Source organism: Rattus norvegicus, chromosome 20 (assembly GCF_036323735.1).
Source record: "Rattus norvegicus strain BN/NHsdMcwi chromosome 20, GRCr8, whole genome shotgun sequence".
NCBI lineage: Eukaryota > Metazoa > Chordata > Mammalia > Rodentia > Muridae > Rattus > Rattus norvegicus.
The window spans coordinates 9,042,999-9,064,343 of record NC_086038.1 but is presented as its reverse complement, the minus strand read 5'-3'; the positions used below and the strand labels follow the sequence as shown (position 1 = coordinate 9,064,343).

At 50.2% G+C, this 21,345-nt stretch overlaps 1 protein-coding gene across 1 annotated transcript in view; it reads right to left on the bottom strand.

The window, feature by feature from the left end:
• Umodl1 (uromodulin-like 1) overlaps window positions 1–21,345 on the bottom strand; it is a 59,486-nt gene that overhangs the window by 24,167 nt on the left and 13,974 nt on the right. The window contains exons 4-9 of the mRNA XM_039099227.2: window positions 20,492–20,610; window positions 15,904–16,093; window positions 13,969–14,109; window positions 3,513–3,767; window positions 1,907–2,019; window positions 25–244 (exon numbers count right to left, since the gene is read on the bottom strand). Coding sequence (XP_038955155.1) covers window positions 25–244; window positions 1,907–2,019; window positions 3,513–3,767; window positions 13,969–14,109; window positions 15,904–16,093; window positions 20,492–20,610 — 1,038 coding nt within the window. The remainder of the gene's footprint in view (window positions 1–24; window positions 245–1,906; window positions 2,020–3,512; window positions 3,768–13,968; window positions 14,110–15,903; window positions 16,094–20,491; window positions 20,611–21,345) is intronic.

Below are 21,345 nucleotides of genomic sequence, written 5' to 3'. Positions count from 1 at the left end.
GCCCCGTTGCCCTAAGAGACATACCTTGCACTCGTGTCCCCTGCTGGTCAACCTGGAACACAGTGCTCATAGACAGAGGCTGCAACATGGGTTTCAGTGTGCCAACATTCACTAGAAAGTCAGGATCTTGCAGGGTGAGTCTAAGCGTCACCACCAGACTCCCTGCCTTCAGAGACACGATCTGCATCTTCAGCCTCCCCTGTCTGTACATGTTAGAAATGACTTGGGGGAAGGAGTTTTCCACCTAGCAGGGAGACACACATGGCTGATCAGATGGCCGGTAGAGATGCCTCCCCCTCAACCATGAGGCCCACCCAGTTCTCCCTAGAACAGCCAGGGAGATCCACAACACCCACAACCCAGCCTTCAGCTACATGTGGATAGTCTGCCCAGCTGTCCTTGAAGGGAATGTGTGTGTGTGTGTGTGTGTGTGTGTGTGTGTGTGTGTGTGTGTGTGTATGCGTGTGCTCGCGCGGGAATGTGAAATATGGAGCCAGTCAGCTTGATCGATGACCTTACTGACAGGGAGGGCCTACTAAGAAAGTCCCAAGTAAGCTGTGTCCTCCTTACTGGAGAGACACCAATCTCTCCCCCACTGTCCTGACAACCATCCCACAAGCAGTATGATTAACTTTGGGAGACCACCACCACCACTACCACCACCACCAAAAATGATGAAAAACCTAGCTAGCTAAGAATCTTCAAGAGCTGCTCCTGGGAACTAGGCAGGGGGAATCAACTCTAACCCAAGGTTAGACCAAGCTATATGATGAGCTCTCAGCCAGCTTAGGATGCAGAATGTGAGCCTGGCTTAAAAAAAAAAACAAACAAAAACCACTACAAATAAAAGGAGCTGGTGTCCCTAGAGGCAGATACCAGGAGCAGTTCCTCAATAGTATGGCATTTCTGCACACCCTGAACATAGAAGACCCTAGATCTTTTGTTCTAGACTCTTTTCAGGGAGGTTGGTATGCACAGTAGCCTGGGGAACCTCTGGATGGTAGCTTCTTCCAGAACAAAAGACAAGCTCTTCCACCATCAGCAGAGCAAACATAACCTCCCCTTCTGGAACATGATTTAGGGTCTATAAGATTGGGGCTCCCTAAGACAGGGGTTGCTCAGCCGACGGATGTCCCCTTTGCAGACACAGGTCCATATAGGTATTGTCCTGCCTTTCTGGGAGGACAGCCTTATCTCATTCTTGGGCCACCTGCTGTACCTCTGACCCAGGAGCCTTGTGTTTTCGGCCAATATCAGCAACACTATTATCCAGCAGCCTATGATTTTCCAAAGGGGTAAAATCCCAGGCCCTAGGTAGCTGGAGAAGTCAGCTTTCTGCCCAACCCAGAACCAGTGTTAGCTAGTAAATACTGGCTCTGTTCTCTGGGCCTGGCACCAGTGTCTCCTGCCAACCAGAGGGGACAACAGATGCTAAGACTGGTGGCAGAGACTTGCTCAGGAAGCTACCATGAAGCAACACAGACTAAAAGCATCCCAAGGCAGAGGTTGGTACAGTAGATCCAGCCATATGATCAAGATGCTAATTTGATGGAGGATTCTATCTCCTGAGGGGCCGTGTTTGGCGGGTGTGACTTTATGAAAATATGACTTTGCCCAGGGGAGAAGTCAGGTTGATGATATGTATGTGTGGATGTGAATATGCACATGTGTGTGTACATGTGCATGTACATGTGCATGATGGGTATGTATGTGTATGTGCACATGTGTATGTACATGTGCATGGATGGGTATGGATGTGTACCTGTGAGCATGTGTATCACGTGTGTCTACATGTGTACACATGTGAATGTCTGTGTGAATGCATGTATGCATATGTTGTCCTTCATGTGTGTGTGCCTTTGTTCTGAGTACTTGAGGGCAGGTCAATGTTCTGCCCTCCTGCTACCTCCTGAAACAGCTGTCGAGAAAAGTTCCAGAATTCCCTGCTGCTGCAGTTGAGAATCTGTTCTGTCAGGTTTCGGTTCATGATCCGTATCGTGACCTGGAAAACCCGAGCATCTGAGACAGAAGTGACACAAATTAGTCACATGCTGGGGTTAAGGTATCCCCTAGGTGGCAGAATGTTCAACTAGCACGCACACAGTCCTGGGATCGATCACCAGCCCCACTCACTCAAACACTGCAGTGAGAGTCAATCCATGTTAGAGGCACGCTGTCAGTTGGGACAGGGACAGAGTCACCAGACTTGTAAGAGCTGGTTTTCAGGTTGTTCATGCGGGGTCTCAAGGCCCCTCCAGCTGTGCTTTCCTGGGGTGGGGGAACATGCTGAGTCCGGGGCCTAGCCGGGTCTTCGTGTTCAATCACTACCCATGCTCCTACATTAGAGGCTGCCGGCCCCAGTCTGCCAGGACCTGCTGGGTTTCAGCATGGCAAGTGCCACCACTTTGTACCTGAGAAACTAGTAGAGCTCGTCCCCTGCCACAAGGTTGCCTCTCCTCGAGATGCTGGATGCCCATGTCTCTTTTATGGGAGCAAACCCAGTGTTCACAGGCATTGGGGTGAGCTCCATTTCAGACTATCATGTGCTCTAACTGTTAGACAGTTAGCCACAGATTAACTCTAGCCCGGAATGGAGACCCTTGGGCCCACGGGCTAAGGGCTCAACCCAACAGATCACATGGGCACGTCACACTGAAGCGGCGGAAATGTTGCTAAGGCTTCATGGAGGCTCTTGTCCCTGAAGAGGCATTCCTTCCAGGGGACATCTGGAGCCAGCACCCCGCAGGCTGTTTATCCTACACTCAGTCCTGTGATAAGCTTAAGCCACTATGGAAGGGAGCAGATTCTGTAGTGGCAGTGAGTCTGACCTCAGCCTGCAGCCACCATCTGTGCTAGGGGAGGGACAGACCGGAGAATCTAGGACCTCAAGGTTGCAGAGTTCCCTCCTCTTTCCATACCACAGCCTCAGAGCTAAGGGAGCCACCTCATTGCCTTGCCTAGCCTGGTAAGGTCTGTGGGTCGCCATGACCAGACAGAGCCAGGCAGGCAACCTATAAAGACTGGATGTCCACATTGGCTGCCACCCAGTGCCAGGGGCCTGAGCATGTGCATGTGTCCTGTAGGTTTGGAAGGATATGTCCCTACTGGTGGAGGTGGCACAGGCAGGGTGGAGGCTATGAGCCACAGGACATAGGATGTGCTTCCATTTCATCAAGACACCATCGAGCTGCCCTGATAGTGGGAGGCTATTCAGATGATCCTGAAGGAGTCTGTGTGGCTGAATGTCTGTGACACGCTGTGATCTGTGACTGCCTCCTCTACCTGACAACATTCATGTATGCCAGACTATTAGAAGGCAGGTTACCACAGAGCTTGTACGCCAACAAGCAAGGAGGCCGTGTGCAGCACTCTGTGCAGTGTGGGATGAGATGATCAGAGGACCAGGGGACACACATGTAGTGTCCCCTCTGCATTCAGGAAGAATCATGTGACAAGCTGGGACAGAGAAGCCTACTCCAGGAAGATGCGCGTCTCTCAGACTAGGACCTTACCTGTCTTGACAACCAGTGTGGCAGAGATGTTGGCCCGGCACCCCTGGTAGCTAGTCCTCACTCTGTAAAGTACTCCGGCCTCCAAATCAGGCACAGCCAGAGTCCGGTCCCCTGTCCAAGTGCTTCTGAGTATTTCTCTGCCCTTGTACACTTGTACGTGGAAAGTGTGGTTCTGAGTGGAATTCAAACTCCAGGACACATGGAAACTGCTGCTGGTGACGTCAAGCGCCACGAAGTCTCGGATTGGAGGGCAGTCTGGGGAGAGAGATATAAGGGGTTGGGGATTTAGCTCAGTGGTAGAGCGCTTGCCTAGCAAGTGCAAGGCCCTGGGTTCAGTCCCCAGCTCCGAAAAAAAGAAAAAAGAAAAAAAAGAAAGAGAGAGAGAGAGAGAGAGAGAGATACGTGGGTCTCAGAGAGGAAGCATCTCAGCTTTGGTCCTACCTGCTTACCTGACAGGGTGACCAGTGGGCAGAACGACACTCGCTCATCTTACAATAATTAACTAATTACTCAGTTTAACATCAAAGGTTGAAGGCTGGGAGGATGGCTTAGTAGATAAACCGATTGCCTCAAAAGTGAATGGGAACCAGATCCCCAGAACCCATGTAAAGGTCTGGCAGTCATGGCAGCTGCCTGTCATTCCAGCACTCCTGAGGCAGGGATAGGGGATCAACACCTCTCACCTAGAGCAAGCTGGCTAGTCAATCTAGACCAATAACACTAACAAGCTCTGACCCAAGTGAGAGGCCCTGCCTCAAAGGATATATTGGAGAGCAATTGAGGAAGACTCCTAAAGCCAAAATCAGGCTTCGTGTGTGAATGCACATACGTGTATGTGCACATGTATGTACCAATAAACACAGGCACATATGTACATGCACCACACAGGCATAGACACTAAAGTGAGTAACATGGTAGGGAGAGATTGAGGAAGTTACCTGATGCTACCTGACCTCCACTTGCACCCACACATAGAAGTTAGAACAGTCAATGGGGATCATGAAACCATGACCAAAGTCTACAGTGAAGGCCACTGTGCTGTTCTGTAGCCAGGGTGTGTGTGTGTAAAATACAGGCTCTGCATGCATTCCCAGGTTACAGTCATGCCAACTGCATGTGCACAAGGATTGTATCCTGCCTAACTTCAGCCATTGGCCTGGGAGTCAGCCTGGGTTTCCTCCACAACCCTGTTCTAACGTTTTCATCTAAACATGAGCTCTGAGGAGCAAGCAAGGTACTGAACAGTGTCTGTTCTGTAACTAAAGCAGACTCGAGCCCTGCTTCGGGTGGACCAATGCTCTGGCTTTCCAGTGGTCAGATGGCAGTGGGAACTATGTAAGAAGTAGGTGCCTTCAGGTGAGTCATCAAGAGTTTTTGCACCAGAATTTCAGTTCTGCCAAAAGAGAGTAAGCAATCAGGACTTTAAAATATTTTGCAGAAGCCATAGTAAAGGAAAATAAGAATCCTTAAATGATATGGTTTCCCAAAGCCTTTTGTGTCAGAACTTGTAGGATACAGTTGAGGAGATAACTCAGTCAAGTGTTTGCCTTGTGTGGCAGTTTGAGGGAGAATGTCCCCCACAGGCTCAGATATTTTAATGCCTGTTCCCCAGCTGCTGGAACTGTTTGGGAAGGATCAGGAGGTGTGGCCTTGTTAGAGAAGGCATGTCCCTGGGGGTGGGCTTTGAGGTTTCAAAAGCTCACACCTTTCCCAGTTAGCTTTCGCTGCCTTGTGCATGTGGATCAAGATGTGAGCTCTCAGCTGCTGCTCCGGCGCCATGGCTGCCTGCCTGCCTGCCTGCCTGCTGTCATGCTCCCCGCCATGATGGTCATGGACTCACCCTCTGAGACTGTACACCCCAAACAAATTCTTTCTTCTAGAAGTTGTGCCGGTCATGGTTTCTTATCACAGCAGCATAAAAGTATCTAAGACACTTGGCAAGAACAAAGTCTTGAGTTTGTGCCCAGAATCCATGTTTGTTGTTGTAAAAGACAAAGAGTAGACATGCTGGCCTGTGCTCATCATTTCAGCACTGAGAGAGGCATATCCCCCATGCTCAGTAGCCTGCCCTGCTTGTAAGAGCAGTGAGCTCAGTGAGACAGTGTCCAAAGAATGACACCTAAGTCTGCTCTCTGGAACACACACACACACACACACACACACACGCGCGCGCGCGCGGCACAAATACATGGGCACATGTCCACATGCACACACATACACATGCACACATGCATGCGTGCACACACGCATATGCGCACTTGCACACATACACACAGGCACACAGGCATGTGTGCACACATGCATATGCACACTCACCCGTACATGCACACACATGCATATGCATATACACACATAAACACGCACACATACACATGGGCACACAGGCATGTGGGCACACAGGCATGTGTGCACATGCATATGTACACTCACACGTAAACGCACACACATGCACACACAAGCATGCACACATACAATGCACACACATACACATGCACACGTGCACATATGCATATGCACACACACATATGTGCACGCACACAGGTCCTGCACACACATGAACAAGCACACATTTGCATGCACACATACAGGAAAAGGTCTTAAAGGATGTTTGCTTTCTAATGGTATGAAGATTTTGTCCTTCTAAGGTGCATGACTGTTTCCTTCATTAAAGAAACGATTAACAGGGACTGGAGAGGTGACTCGGGGGTTAAAAGCACTGACTGCTCTTCCAGAGACCCTGAGTTCAATTCCCAGCAACCACACGATGGCTCACAACCATCTGTAATGGGATCAGATGCCCTCTTCTGGTGTGTCTGAAGACAGCGACAGTGTACTCACATAAATAAAAGAGAGAGAAAGAGAAAAAAAAAGAACATAAAAGGATAACAGTTAGCCCATCCCCCTCTTCTCCTCAACTGCCAAGATTCCCAGAGTCAAATATAGTGCCTGGTCCCAATGCTTCAACACAGCCCTCTGTCTCCTCCCCTCAACCAGCATTTAGCTGCCCATTGTCATGCTAGCTCCCTGTGCAGTAGGCTTCCCCGGTGGAGAGCTCTCTCAGATCCACATCAAGGTGGAGGGCTTAAATTGCTAGAAGTCCAAGTTCCCTGCCTCAGCCGGACAGGACTGGTGACTACCAATCAGAGTTGCACTGTTTCCTTAGTACTCCTAGGATGCAGAAGAGAGCGGGCTTTGAAGTCTCAGCTATGGGAGTGGATGTGGACCTAGTTGCTCACTTGATGAGTCTTCTGGTTGCGTTTTATCATCTCATACCGAGCTGGAGTCATCTGGGAAGAGGGGCCTTAGCTGAGAAAATGCTTCCGTCAGATTGGCCTGTGGTCAAAGCTATGGATATTTCTTAATTAATGATAGACACAGGACGGCCAGCTCAGCAGGTCAGTGCCAACCCTGGGCTGCCCGCTCCTGGGTATAAGAGAGCAGACTGAGCGAGCTATGGAGAGTGAGCCAGTAAACAGCGTTCTTTCGTGGGCTTGGCCTCAAACCCTGCCCCATCTTAACTTCATTATGTACTGTGAGCTACAAGCTGGAATAAACCCTTCCTCCCCAGGTTCCTTCTGGTCATGATGTTTATCACAGAAATCTATGGCAATGGCGTGTTCCTCAGCGGCAGGGGAGGTGGAGCCCACGGGCAGCTGCAGCCCTGGCCTGACTGTGTTTCTTATCCCTGACTCCAGTCACAGGGACCCTGAAGTGGAAAGTTCCTTCCAGTCACTGCAGGGCCTCAGGAAGTGCCTCACAGGAAGGAGGAAGGGAAGGAGGGAGGCTGCGCTACACTTGCCCTCTCAGAAACTACAGCCTTTAGCCCTCTCAGAAACTACAGCCTTGTCTGTGCCGTTCCTGTAGTCGAGACACACAAGGCCAAACGGGGCTGAGTCCACACGTGTGGACGACAGTGATATAGCAATATACTAGTCACCAGGAAAGCGGAGGCTGGGAGCTCACCCAGAAGCCAGCCAGCCGTTCCTCAATCCCATTTCCCTGCTACCATTCCTGTAGACAGTCTGTCTGCCCGCCCGCCCGCCCGCCCGCCTGGCTCTCAGTTTCAAAGAGTGCCTTAGGATGTCTCCCATCGGGCGAGATTTAAATAAGAAAGATCCCTTTGGAAAAAAGGCAGATGATGGGTTAGGAAGAGGTCAAGGGGTGAGCAGTTGGCAGTGCACTTGGAACCTTACTCTCTCAGGTCCGGAGGGTCTTTGACTGCAAGGATAAGGGCTGAGGACTCTGCACTTTGACTGCTAGGAGACCTTCCAGGCATCTGTGGAAGTTGATTCTGACATCAGCAGAAAGGAAATCTCCAACCCAAAGGCACGCCCGCCAAGGGCAGCCACCGCTGAGAGATGTTTGTGTGGCTCCTTCTCTGACATGGTACCTTGAAGAAGGCACAGTTGACAGAGTCCACGTCCGACCGACCTTGACCTACAGCAGTGACAGTTTCCCACAGCTCGAGATTATTAATTCATTGTTGTCATAGATGGGGGAGGGGGGGACAATGGATTCACATCCACCTCTGTGCCGGGCGGGCACAGTGAAGTGTGCAAATTAGCACTGCTCGCATGGTGGCATCAACACGCCATGCTATATGCTCATAAGGGCCATGACACACAGGCCACATTCCATCTAAGCTGTCTATGGCTGCTATGAAGCCTTTCCTCTGAGTGCCGTGTGTGCCAGCCCTGTGAGTGAGACCTCACCCCAATCCCAGAGAAGACATCTTTCTATGGCCCCACTTAATGGAAAGCAAGACTGAGGCCTAGGGAGGTCAATGCAGAAATAACACTGTCTAACAACCAGCGGCAGAGTTCACTTGCTCTGCTCCTAAGCTATTCAACCACAGGACGGAGAATGCACGATGACCTTGAGAGAGGCCAGGTTCCCAGGACTCTTAGGTAGAAAAGGAGCCTTTGTGGGTATGATTAAGTCTGGGGTGGTCGTAACGCAATCACAGGTGCCTTCACAATAGAGAGTCAGAGGGACGGTTGCGTTAACACAGCAGAAACAGGAGGTCACGTGAGGACAGAGTGGATCGAGAACTGAAGGCGCTGACTTCCAAAGCCGGAGAAGCAGCCATAAGCCAAGGAGAGCAGGTAGTCGTCGGAAAAGGCAGGGAGCAAATCGTCTCTAAGAGCTCCCGGGGACCCTCAACCCAACCACCCCTTCATTTGGCCAAGTGATGCCTGATTTGAGCTCGTGGTGGTCTCCTGGATTTCGAGAGGATGCTTTCCCATGATTTAAGCCATGTTGTCTGAGGCGCTTTGTTATGGCAGCTCCTGGGTGGTTATACAACCTCAGGTCTTGTTGAGTGAGTTTCCAGGCAGCCTTCCCACACTGGGCAAAGAAACTTGTGAGGGAGCTCTTGGTGCACCAGGAAATGGACAACACGAGCACCCTAAGGCCGATCTGCCTCGGTAGGACCCTCCTGCGGTGTTTTAAAATAAAAACTCTCCTCACCCCCTCTTTCCCAGGGTCTTGATTTCGTCCTCCATCAACCATGATGCCCTCCTATGGTCACTCTGAAGCTTAACATGGCCCTAGGAAATAGCACTTGACTCTTGAGTTTTCTCCTGATCTAAGGGTGTGGGGACCTCTGTCCTCTAGCTTAGGGGACACCATTGTCACAAGAACACCTGTGACCACCTGAGAGAGACCCTGAAGATCTGTTCTGATGACCCTCCTTCATGGAAGAAAGGGACAGGAAGGCCATTAAACCCTCACCTGAGATTCCAACCATGTCTTCCTCCAGCCCTGCTCTGAGCTGCAAGTGGTCTCAGCGGGTGCTAGAGGGTGGAAGGCTTACTGGATGGTGGGGGGCAGGGGAGGGTACATCTAAGCAAGTATGGGGGCGTCATCATTCACACTTGTAGTGGCTATTCCTGGTTGTCAACTTGACTATGTCTGGAATGAACTATAATCCAGAATTGGAAGGCTCACCTTTGATCCTGATCTTGAGGCTGGGAGATACACGTTTCTGACCTGGATCTTGGTATGGAGATCTTGAGGCAAAGTGGCTATGAATCCCGTGAGCTTAAGGCAAGGAGAGGTCTGAGTTCAAGGTCACCTGGGACAAAGCAAGACCCAGACCCAGGCTGGGTGGTACACACCTTTAATCTGGGACACACCTTCTGCTGGAGAAGGAGATTTACATAAGGACATTGGAAGAAGGAAGAGTCTCTCTCTCTCTCTCCCTCTCTCTCTCTCTCTCTCTCTCTCTCTCTCTCTCTCTCTCTCTTTGACTACCTCTTTTTTTTTTTTTTGGTTCTTTTTTTTCGGAGCTGGGGACCGAACCCAGGGCCTTGCGCTTCCTAGGTAAGCGCTCTACCACTGAGCTAAATCCCCAGCCCCTTGACTACCTCTTGAGACTGAGCCACCGACTTCCATTCACAGCTGCTGCTGGAGATTTACATAAGGACATTGGGAGAAGGAAGATTCTCCCTTCTCTGCCTGCCTGCCTTGTGGGACTGAGCCACTGCTAGATCCTTGGACTTCCATTCACAGCTGCTGCTGACCATTGTTGGGGAGTTGGATTACAGACTGTAGGTCATCAACCAATTCCCTTACTATATAGAGACTATCGGTAAGTTTTGTGACTCTAGAGAACCCTGACTAAGACAACACTCCTATGAGACTTGTCGTTGATGACTAAGAGCCATTCATGTGCCCGTGGATGAAGGCATACTAGGCTTGGAACCTTCTCTTTGGTCTGTTGTTGGAGCCTTAGATCAGGTAAGTAGATATCTGTTCACACAGCAAAGTGCTACAGAAAGAAACCCTGAACTTCCCAAATCCAGGCCAAAGCTCTTGCTCTGTGGCTCTCACCATGCTGTGACTGGGGACAGAACCCCAAAATTCAACGATCCCTTTGGATCATCAGAGTGAGTCACCAGGGCTGTGGGTCTGGGATCTTGCTCCTTCCAGTTGGCCCTTCGTCACATCCCTCAGATCAGGAGGAACACCGGGACACCGGGCTTCATGAGATCTTTCTGTCTAACTCCGTCCCTCTTGTCTTTTGCATCCAGCAGCTTGACACCCAAGCCTTTGTGGAATGTGAAGTATTGAAGCCAGGCTCAATCAAACAGCCTGGAGTCCACAGAGCAGGGAATCTCTGACACATGGGGGCATACAGCAAATTCCCTGGCATGACAGTGTGTAAGGTAGGCATCCGATTCTTCAGAAGCCGAAAGGTCCTGGGCTCCCCCAGATACAGGAGGACATCAAACTCAAATGGAAGCCACAGGATTGCCTGAGGGAATCTGACCTTACTCCATGCCAGCCCTGCTCACTACAGCAGTTGGCACCCCTGCCCCACCAGGTCACAAATCTAGGTGGCATCTAAAAAGGTGACAGGTGCCAGTTGAGCGTGGAGATTGTATGGGGGAGGATCCAGGGCTTCCTCAAAGCAGGACACATTCCTAGAATGGCAAAGGTGAATCATACAAGACGTCTTTTGGCTGTTGTCCTGTGCAAGAATTCAGCTGCCCCGTGGCACCATCCACTGGGTGACTGATTTCACAAGAAATGCATCTGAGATTTGTGCTGTGTTTTCCAGTGACTTGTACAGTTGAGGCAGTCCAACAGACTGTTCATTTGTATTAGCTTCTGGATTTAAAATACATGTGGTTCTTAGAGCAATATGCAGCAAAAACTGGTGCGGACTCTCAAATCTGGGAACACACACACACACATACACACACACATACACACACATGCACACACACACGCACACACACATGTACACACACACATACACACACATACACACACGTACACACACATACACACACATACACACATACACACACGCACACACACACACGCACACACACACGCACACACACATGTACACACACATACACACACATACACACATACACACACGTACACACACATACACACACATACACACATACACACACGTACACACACATACACACATGCACACACATACACACACGCACACACACATGCACACACACATGTACACACACGTACACACACATACACACACACGCACACACACATGTACACACACATACACACATACACACATACACACACATACACACATACACACACATGCACACACATACACACATGCACACACACATACACACACATACACACACATGCACACACACACATACACACACGCACACACACATGCACACACACATGTACACACACGTACACACACATACACACACGCACACACACATGTACACACACATACACACATACACACACGTACACACACATACACACATACACACACATGCACACACATACACACATGCACACACACGTACACACATACACACACATGCACACACACACACATACACACACACACACACACCTATTCCATCTTAGAGAAGCCTTCCCTTGTCATGGTCCCCATCCATCCTTAGTCCTTGATCTGGAACGCTATTAGAGGTTTCTTCTACCTATGACATAGCCCAATTTAACCGGCAGCATAACCAATTGTAGAGAGAACCTAGCACCTTATTAGACCACTAGCCACAGTCAAAACGACAGTGTCACAGCCTGTCTTCCCACCTCAAGGACAGGGTTCTCAGCTTGGAGTCCACAGACCAGGGAATCTCTGACACATGGGGGCATACAGCAAGCTCCCTGGAAGGACAGTGTGTAAGGTAGGCATCCGATTCTGCAGAAGCTGAAAGGTCCTGGGCTCCCCCAGATACAGGAGGGCTTTGCAGGCAGAATGGAGTCGCCAGTTGTCTGCCTTCATATATGTACTCATATATGTATACTTCATATGGCATTGTCTTTGTAATACCAGGGGACTCTAGGAACAGAAACTTCAAGGTCCTTATATTGCAGAGATGTACAGTGTGACCCCACTATGTTTTACTGCTGTGAACAGATACCATGACCAAGGCAACTCTTTTTTTTTTCCTTTTCTTTTTTTTTTTTTTTTTTTTTTTTTTTGGAGCTGGGGACCGAACCCAGGGCATACGTGTGTGTGTGCGCGCACACATATGTGTGTTCAAAGTTCCCATAGCCTCCCTGCCTCACCTCCAGTTCGGCCTTTCTGATCCCCATCAAAGCCAGAGATGAACCCGGTTCATCCCTTCGGGATCGGTATAAATAGTCCTTGAGTCTCTATCTCTTTTTGTTACAGGAGATTTGATCACACTGTGCACCCCGAAGATTGTGAACTGGAAAAGCCTCGTGGTGGCGTGGCTCAACCCTCCCACGCACCTCCTACCCAAGGGCTTTCTCTTTACTGTAGAGAAGTAGTTATGCGGCTCGCTCAGCCCCGGTGCACACAGCACACCTCGAACCCCAGAGCTTTCTGTAAACAAGCGCTAAAGTAAAGTCAACCACAGGTCAAGGGGCGGAGCAAGAACCCAGCTGACCCGGAGTGAACATAGGAAAATCCAGGAAAGAGAAAGGAGGGTCTCTGAGCTCAAGAGTGTTTAAGAACCGTGGAGAAGAGGAAGCTTTTTCCTTCTGGGATTTGGTGGGGTTGGAAGGTCGCTTTGGGTGCTTCCTCTGCCTCTCTGAGCTAACAAGGGTTTCCCCACAGCGTCTAGCTCCTGGGTCTTCATTTGGAAGAATGGAACGTTTGGGATTTTTTTTTTTTTTTAAATAACACCTTTTGGCACCTCAGCGAATTTGTGACTGTCTCTTTCCTGTGCCACCCCATGCTTACTCTCCGTGTCTCAGGGCAGGGTTCTGGCGTGGACGCTGCATTTCCTGCATAGGCCGTGCATTTGCCAGCTGCCATGCCAAGGACTGACGGCAACCTGCTAGGAGAGTAGGCAAGATGGCAGGAACCGAGCAGCCTTTCTGTACGGGGGAGCAGAGGACAAAAGGCTGCCAAGACAGTTTAAGTTTAGACAAGATGGCGCCGATGGATCTCCAGGTCCAGATGCCTAAGGCTGGCCGTCTAGAGGAGCTGTGAACCAACCCAAAATGGCGCATACCAACGTGTGGGGGTGGGGTGGGGGGATGTGTGGTGGTGGAATGGAGCCATTCCTGGAAGAATGTTGCCTTTGTGTGATTTGACATAACTATGGCCTTGAGGTCAGAGCTTTGTGCCTTTGCCAGTCTGCCTGTGTGTGTGTGTGTGTATGTGTGTGTGTGTGTGTGTGTGTCTGCCTGAGGCCTGTGTGCTGGCCTGTGTTTGTGCCTGTGTGCACCTGTATGTGGCCTATGTGTGCCAGCAAGTGCCTGCTTCTGTCTTCCTTCCCAGCGGCCTGAGGGTCAATGAATAAGTATCTCCTATCTGTCCATGACTCCTCAGGTTCTCTTCAACCTCTCAGCCTACCCCGACCTTCCTCTGCTCCTGGCTTTGGAACCTAGACCTCACACCCTCATGGGAAGAAGATAGCCAGAGTACCTGAGGTCCTTTAGCCATTTACCCTAGGCGCGGTCTCTTTGTCTCTCACACGCTGTCTGAGGCCTCTGGCATTACCTTTATCTGTGTGGTTCAGATGCTGGGAAGGCAAGGTGGTCAGCTGCTGGGGAGACACACATTGGTAGGAGCCCTCCAGGTTCCAGCACTGTTTTCCTTCAGAGCAGGCTTGGAGCTCACTGTGAAGACACTCGTTCACGTCTGCGGGAAAGGGGGAACCGGTGAGGTAAAGGGGAAGCTACTTCCTCATTCTCCGTGACCTCACACAGAGTCAGGCAAGGCCTGAGCATGCTCACTAATAGCTTGCTGATCCCCACGCAGCTGTTTTAGCCAGTGCATATGGCTCTAGGGCTGGCCTAAGCCTTAGTGATCATAGCATGTCGGGTCCAAGAATAAACCAAAGGAACCAGAAGTTTCCTGAGCCAAGAAGATTCTGGAACATCGCCCAACATTTCCAGCTGGCCTGGCCTTCCCTCTTGTGTCTGCCATCTTCCCGTTCGAGGCCCCAGAATACCTGCCTCACAAAAAGCCACTTGTTCAGGCTGAAGAGAGCAAAGCTAGGTTGCTTCATATCTAAATACGTTTACGAGTAAGCAGGGAGGCTCATGGTCACCCACAAAGCAGCAACCCCTTCTCCTGGGGGTAAATAAGTGTGTGATTTTGATTTGTCTTCATGTATGTTCTACTTTCCATGCATGTGATTTATGGAGATAGCCAATTGGACCATGACCTCATGTTATGACAGCCTCCAACCTAGAGCCAAACCTCACCAATCCAGACTCCCCCCATCCACCTCCCACCCCCAACCATCCGGTGAAAGGCCACATTTGTAGCAGGTCCTAAGGATGCTCACTGGCCTCCAGAAATGAGCCTGTGACCCGTGGCTGAGGGACATTTGCAGGAGGACAAGATGAATGCTTTGGTCACGGGCCCCGCCCTTAACATGGCTGATGCCAGAGACAGGGCTACACAGGAGCCTCTCCCCAGCTTCACCAGGAGGAGGGGTGAAGTCCCCAGGCCTTTGCTCATACACCAGTGACTGCTACATGCCAGCATCAGACCTAAGGGACTGAAATAAAAAATTTGCCAAACCCTGACATAGATTTTTTTTAAGCCACTGGTGTTATTGTTTCTTTCCTGGAGAGTCTGAGTTTCCCATGAGTCATAATCTGTAGCTTTCAGTTTAGTGTTCCATGAACAGGTGATGAGTATCCTAGGGAGAAAGGGAGGGAGTAGAGGAGACTCTGTGAGTGTGCGTGTGTGAATGAGTGTGAGTGTGTCAATGTGTGGGTGAGTGTGTGTGAATGAGTGTGTGAGTGTATGTGTATGTGAGTATGTTAGTGTGTGTAGGCACGTATTGTGTGATTATGTCAATGTGTGTGAGCATGTCAATGTATATGAGTGTGTGTATGTGATGTATGTTAGTGTATGAGTATGTTAATGTGTGTATGTCAATGTGTGTGTGAGTGTGTATGTGAGTGTGTGTCAATGTGTGTGAGTGTATGTGTCAGTGTGTGTCAATGTGTGTGAGTGTGTATGTGTCAGTGTGTGTCAATATGTATGAGTGTGTAGGTATGTGTGTCAATGTGTGTGTGAGTGTGTATGTGTGTGTCAATGTATGTGAGTGTGACAATGTGTATGAGATTGTATGTCAATGTGTGTGTGTCAATGTGTGTGAATGTGTATGTGTGTGTCAATGTGTGTGAGTGTATCCATATATGTGTGAGTGTGTCAATGTGTGTGTGTGTGTGTGTGTAGTATGCACTGGGAGCAGATACTGATGAAGCAAATACAGTTCCTCAGATCTGCACACAGGAACTTGAGTTGAAACTTGGTTTGGGCTGGAATGAGCAGAAGATGAACCAAGCCACACCCATGCTCTGCAGAGCAATTCACCCAAACCAGCCATCTTCCACATTAGAACTTAGCCTGTTTGAACAGGACCAGCTCTAGCCTCAGAGTCAGTTTGGCAGTGTCCCCAGAGGGCAGGCTCACCTTGCACCTGGATGCTGATCACCTCATAGACTCTATTCACCATGTCATCCAACATGGTGGAGACATTGGCTACAGTCATGCGCTGTGGGAAGCCCAGCAGCAGCCATGACACTGTGGTGAATGTGTCCTTGCCACCAGTTGAGGTCAGGTAGTGTACAGCTGGGTTCAGAGGCTGCAAGGCACTGGTGACCTGGGAAACAGAACCAGAGGATCAATGGTAGAAGGACATCCTATGTGGGGGGGAGGAGCCAGAGGCAAGGGACACTGCAACAAATTGTATACAAGCACACACACACACACACACACACACAGAGGCACACACATGCACGCGTGCACACACACATACACGCACACACAGACAAGCACATACACATACACACACGCACACACACACAGGCACATACAGACACACACTCACACACACACAGGCACACACAGGCACACACAGACACAGACACACACACACAAGCACACACAGACACCACACATGCACACACACAGACACACTCATGCACACACATACAGGCACACACACATGCACGCGCACACACACACATACATGCACACACAGACAAGCACACACACAGACAAGCACACACACATAGACACACACACATGCACGCATGCACACACACACACATACATACACAGGCACACACAGGCACACACTCATGCACACACACAGGCACACACAGACACCACACATGCACACACACAGACACACTCATGCACACACACAGGCACACACACATGCACACGCGCACACACACATACATGCACACACAGATAAGCACACACACGTACACACACGCACATACACACAGGCACACACAGAGACACACTCACGCACACACACACAGGCACACATAGACACAGGTACACACAGGCACACACAGACACAGACACACACACATGCACACATATGCACACATAGACATACACACACACACATATGCACCTGTCTACCCAACAGTAAAGAAATGTTACGGGGTTGGGTTGTGACTCAGCTGGTACAGTGTTTGCCTAGCATGCATGAAGTCCCAGGTTCTCAGCACCACATAAACTGGGCACAGTGTCATACATCTATAATTCTAGCACTTGGAAGGTAGAGCCAGGGGAATCAAGTTCAAAGTCCTCTTTGACGACCTGGTGAGTTCAAGGCTAGCCTGAGCTACATGATATCATTAAAGGAGATGAAGATGATGAAGAAGAAGAGCAGGAGGACGAGGGAGAAGAAAAAGAGGAGGGAGAAGAGGAGGAAAGAGAAGAGGAAGAGGAGGAAGGGTAGGAGGAGGGAGAAGAGAAGGAGGTGGGGAAAAGGAGGAAAGGGAGGAGACAGAAGAGGAAGAGGGAAAGCAAGGTGAGAAAGAGGAAGAGTAGGAGGAGAGAGAACAGGAGGAGGGAAAGAGGAGGAGGGAGAAGAGGAGGAGGGAGAAAAGAGGAGGAAAGGGAGGAAGAGGAGAGCAGGAAGAGGAAGAGAGAGCAGGAGGAGGAGGGAGAGCAGGAGGAGGAGGGAGAGCAGGAAGAGAGCAAGCAGAAAGAGGGAGAAGAGGAGGAGGGAGAAGAGGAGGAAGGAGAGGAGAAGGAGGAGCAGAAAGAGGAGGAGAAAGAGGAGGAGGGAGAAAAGAGGAGGAAAGGGAGGAAGAAAGCAGGAAGAGGAAGAGAGAGAGCAGGAGGAGGAGGGAGAGCAGGAGGTGGAGGGAGAGCAGGAAGAGGGAGAAGAGGAGGAGGAAGAGGAGGAGAAAGAGGAGGAAGAGGAGGAAGAGGAGGAGAAAGAGGAGGAAGAGGAGGAAGAGGAAGAGGAGGAAGAGGAAGAGGAGGAAGAGGAAGAGGAGGAAGAGAAGGAGGAAGAGGAAGAGGAGGAGGAGGAGGAAGAGGAGGAAGAGGAAGAGGAGGAAGAGAAGGAGGAAGAGGAAGAGAAGGAGGAGAGGGTTGCTACAATATCTTTTACATCTGTGACCTTCACAGAAAACCAGAGTGACCTCAGCTTCTGTGGGTAGATCCAGCCCCACACAAATCAGGTGTGAAGCCCTGACCTCCAGCACCAGGTGTGGCCTCAGTTGGACATAGGTGTGCCTGGATAAGCTGAGGGTGGACCTCGATATTGTCACTATTAAAAGGGCAAATTTGACCTGGGTACAGTGGCATAGGTGTATCCTGGCCGCTTGAGGGTCTGAAGCAGAAAAATCACTAAAGCCCAGGAGTCTGAGACTCAGCCTGAGCGACTTAGTGAGATTCCATCTCGGTCCCTCACAAGGCAAAATGTGGGCACACAGCTGGGCATGCTCAGAGTAAGGACGATGTGAAGTGGCCTAGGGGACAGAGGGCTATGCAAGCCGAGAGGGAAAGCTTTGGGTTCTCTGGGGCTCTTGGCCTCCAGGGGGAACATCACTGCTTACCCTGATGACAAGTTTTTCCAGCCTGTGGAGGCCAGAGAGAACGCCTTCTGCCAAGTCATCTGTTACCAGTGATTCTGCTGGGGCAGCCCCAGGTCACCTGCAAAGCTGTGACCTCGGGACCTGAGCCCCAACCCCTGTAGAAACCTGGCCTCCTGTTGTCCTGTCTGATGATTTTATTTTCGATTGACGGGTCTTTCTCTTACCCTTTGTAGGCTGCTTCCCAGTTAGCCTGCACCTCAGCATCTCAACCCCAGGGAAACCAGGCATTGTCGGCACTGCACACCCTGACCTGTGTCTCCAAAGCAGGTTTGTAAACAGACCTGACTCTGAGGGACCAGAGACCTGGAACCTTCCCAGGAGACAGAGTGTAACTAACTCAGGAGGAAAGCCAAGGCCCACCCATCCCCCACTGGAACTCTTTAGTTGGGAGCAGCCAGCACCTGAGGCAATCAGGAGCTTGCCTGAGCAAGCTGGCTCCCTCAGGAGGGAGGCAACTGCAGGGCGACAGAAATAGTGGGTTCAAGTGGCAGGTCTCAGGGACTAGTGTGTCAGGAATTGCTGCAAACGCCCGCAGGCTGCGATGGTTAATACTGTCGACTCCTCGGTAGGATTTAATCAAGGAAGAGTCAAGTCTCTGAGTGTCTGTGAAGGACTCTCTTGGTTAAGCTAATCGAGGTGGGGAGATCCACCCTGAGGGACACCATTGCATGGACTGTACCCTGTGAGCCCAAATAATCCTTCCTTCCTTGACTTGCTCAGATACTGTCCAAGATATCAGTCCCAGATACTGTTTAAACCACAGCTGCCATTCAACATGGATTTACGATCATTTGTATCTGAGGCACAGAGAGGTGAAACAATTTATCCAAGGTTACACAGCAGGTATTTTTATACCCTGGTGGCTTGGCTGCAGAGATGTGCCCTTAGTGGCTGGTTGGGTAGGCCCTTGACAAACGTCTAGCAAACTAGGATCGTGGCCATCACAGGGCTTCTTGGCGGAGGTGAGGTTACAGAAGACCCCAAGGGGAGCAGCATCACTTCACATTGACAAGGACAGGGTAAGTGTGCCCCGGATGTTCTAGGCTGCCTGGCTGGTAGGTGTAGTGACTGAGGAGGGATCCCATTCTCAGCCTTGCACCCGTGGGACATTATCTGTGGTGCTTAGAGATTCAGGATGGAAACTGTCACCCCTTGCTGGACTCGTTATGCTGTGGTAAGCAGGGCAGCAAACCCCACTGTGCCCTCCTTGTTTATAGCCTTCTATTCACAGTTGGCTGTAAGAGCAGGTTGCTACTTAAAGACACAGTGGAGGGCAGGGGTGCCCTGCTGTCTTAGGATCCCCAAGTCTGGGGCAATGCTGCCATAGAGAGATACCCTGGCTTGAAATAGCTGAGACATGTCTGAGGTGTGGCTGCTGGGCAAGGGTCTCTATCAGGGTGGCTTTGACCCCAGGGACACTAGGCACTGCCTAGAGCGATGTTTGGTTGTCACACTGGGGGATGTTCCTGGCTTAACCAGGACAGACCAAGAGTCTACAGAGTAAGAAAGGGGACTTCAGAGTTGGGGACTGAGGGGCTAAGGCCATACTGATGAGGACATCCTTTTATCTCCTCAACTGAGCATCTCAAGGAGGCTGCCCCATCCCACACACCAGGTATGGCTTCAGGGACATATATCAGAACTCATGGAATTACACTCCAATCACAACCATTCTAGTATATCTCTCTGTTTTTTGTGTTTGTTTGTGTTTGTTTTTTGAGACAGTCTCAAGTAGCCTAGGCTGACCCTAAACTTGCTATGTAGTTCTGGATGGCCTCGAACTCCTAATCTTCCGGTCTGCACACCCCATGGGTTAGGGTTACAAGTAAGGCTGATTTACTTTTGTTAAGAATTCAAGTTTGGGGCTGGAGAGATGGCTCAGTGGTTAAGAGCACTGACTGCTCTTCCAGAGGTCCTGAGTTCAATTCCCAGCAACCACATGGTGGCTCACAACCATCTGTAATGGGATCTGATGCCCTCTTCTGGTGTGTCTGAAGACAGCTACAGTGTACTTATATATGATAAATAAATCTTTAAAAAAAAAAAAAGAATTCAAGTTTGTTTCAGAGCCTGTCACTCTGGACATTTAGGGGATGTCACCCATTTCTATCTGCCCAGGGAAAAACATGACGTTTGTAACCACCACTCACCAAAGAGTAGAGCAGGCGCGTGTGGTTCCGGAGCCCAGGGTCCTCTCTCTGCAGGTCCTCGAAGCCCATCTTCACCAGCACAGTGACATTGTACCAGCCCACTATGCTCCTCTCTGTACCTGCGGATCAGATGCCAGTGAGTTACAATCTTGGGGACAGGATGCAGTCACCAGAGGCTGCAGGTGGTCAGCAGGGTGTGGAAGGCAGGAGACCACTTTTCGGCATGAAACGCCTGCAGGGAGCTTCCCACTGTCCGCCCTCACTTCCCTCTCTGCTGTTGCTAAACAGACCACTGGCTCCCACCTGTGAAGAGTCTACTTCCTTGCTTGAAGAGAGACCCTCGGGACACAGTTCAGATCTACAGCCTTTGTAACAATGTAACATAAAATCCATCCAATCTACCCTCGCTTCCTTCTCCTGACAGCAAATAGTATAGTGTGTGACGGTCTGGGTAACATTGTTTATATTCGATATCACCTGCTGTCTAGGTGACATTAGAGCATCATATGGGACTACATATTAGAAGGCTGCTGTCCCTTGTAGCACATCTAATATTCATACATTCAGTCTATTCGATTACCCTCAGAAGCAGTAAATAATAAAACAGTAAAAAAGTGTTCCAAGACTGGCAGGCATCACCAGAGTCTGCAGATGTCCAAGTCCCCGCCTAAAACGAACAAGTTGGGCCAGAGAGATGGCTCAGTGGTTATGAGTTTTGGCTGTTCCTGTAGAGGACCCACACACAATTGCTTCCAACCATCTGTAACTCCATTCCTAGGGAAGCCAACGCCTTCTTCTGTCTGGCGTTTGTGGGTCATACATGCAAGCAAAACACTCATACAAACTGTAAATAA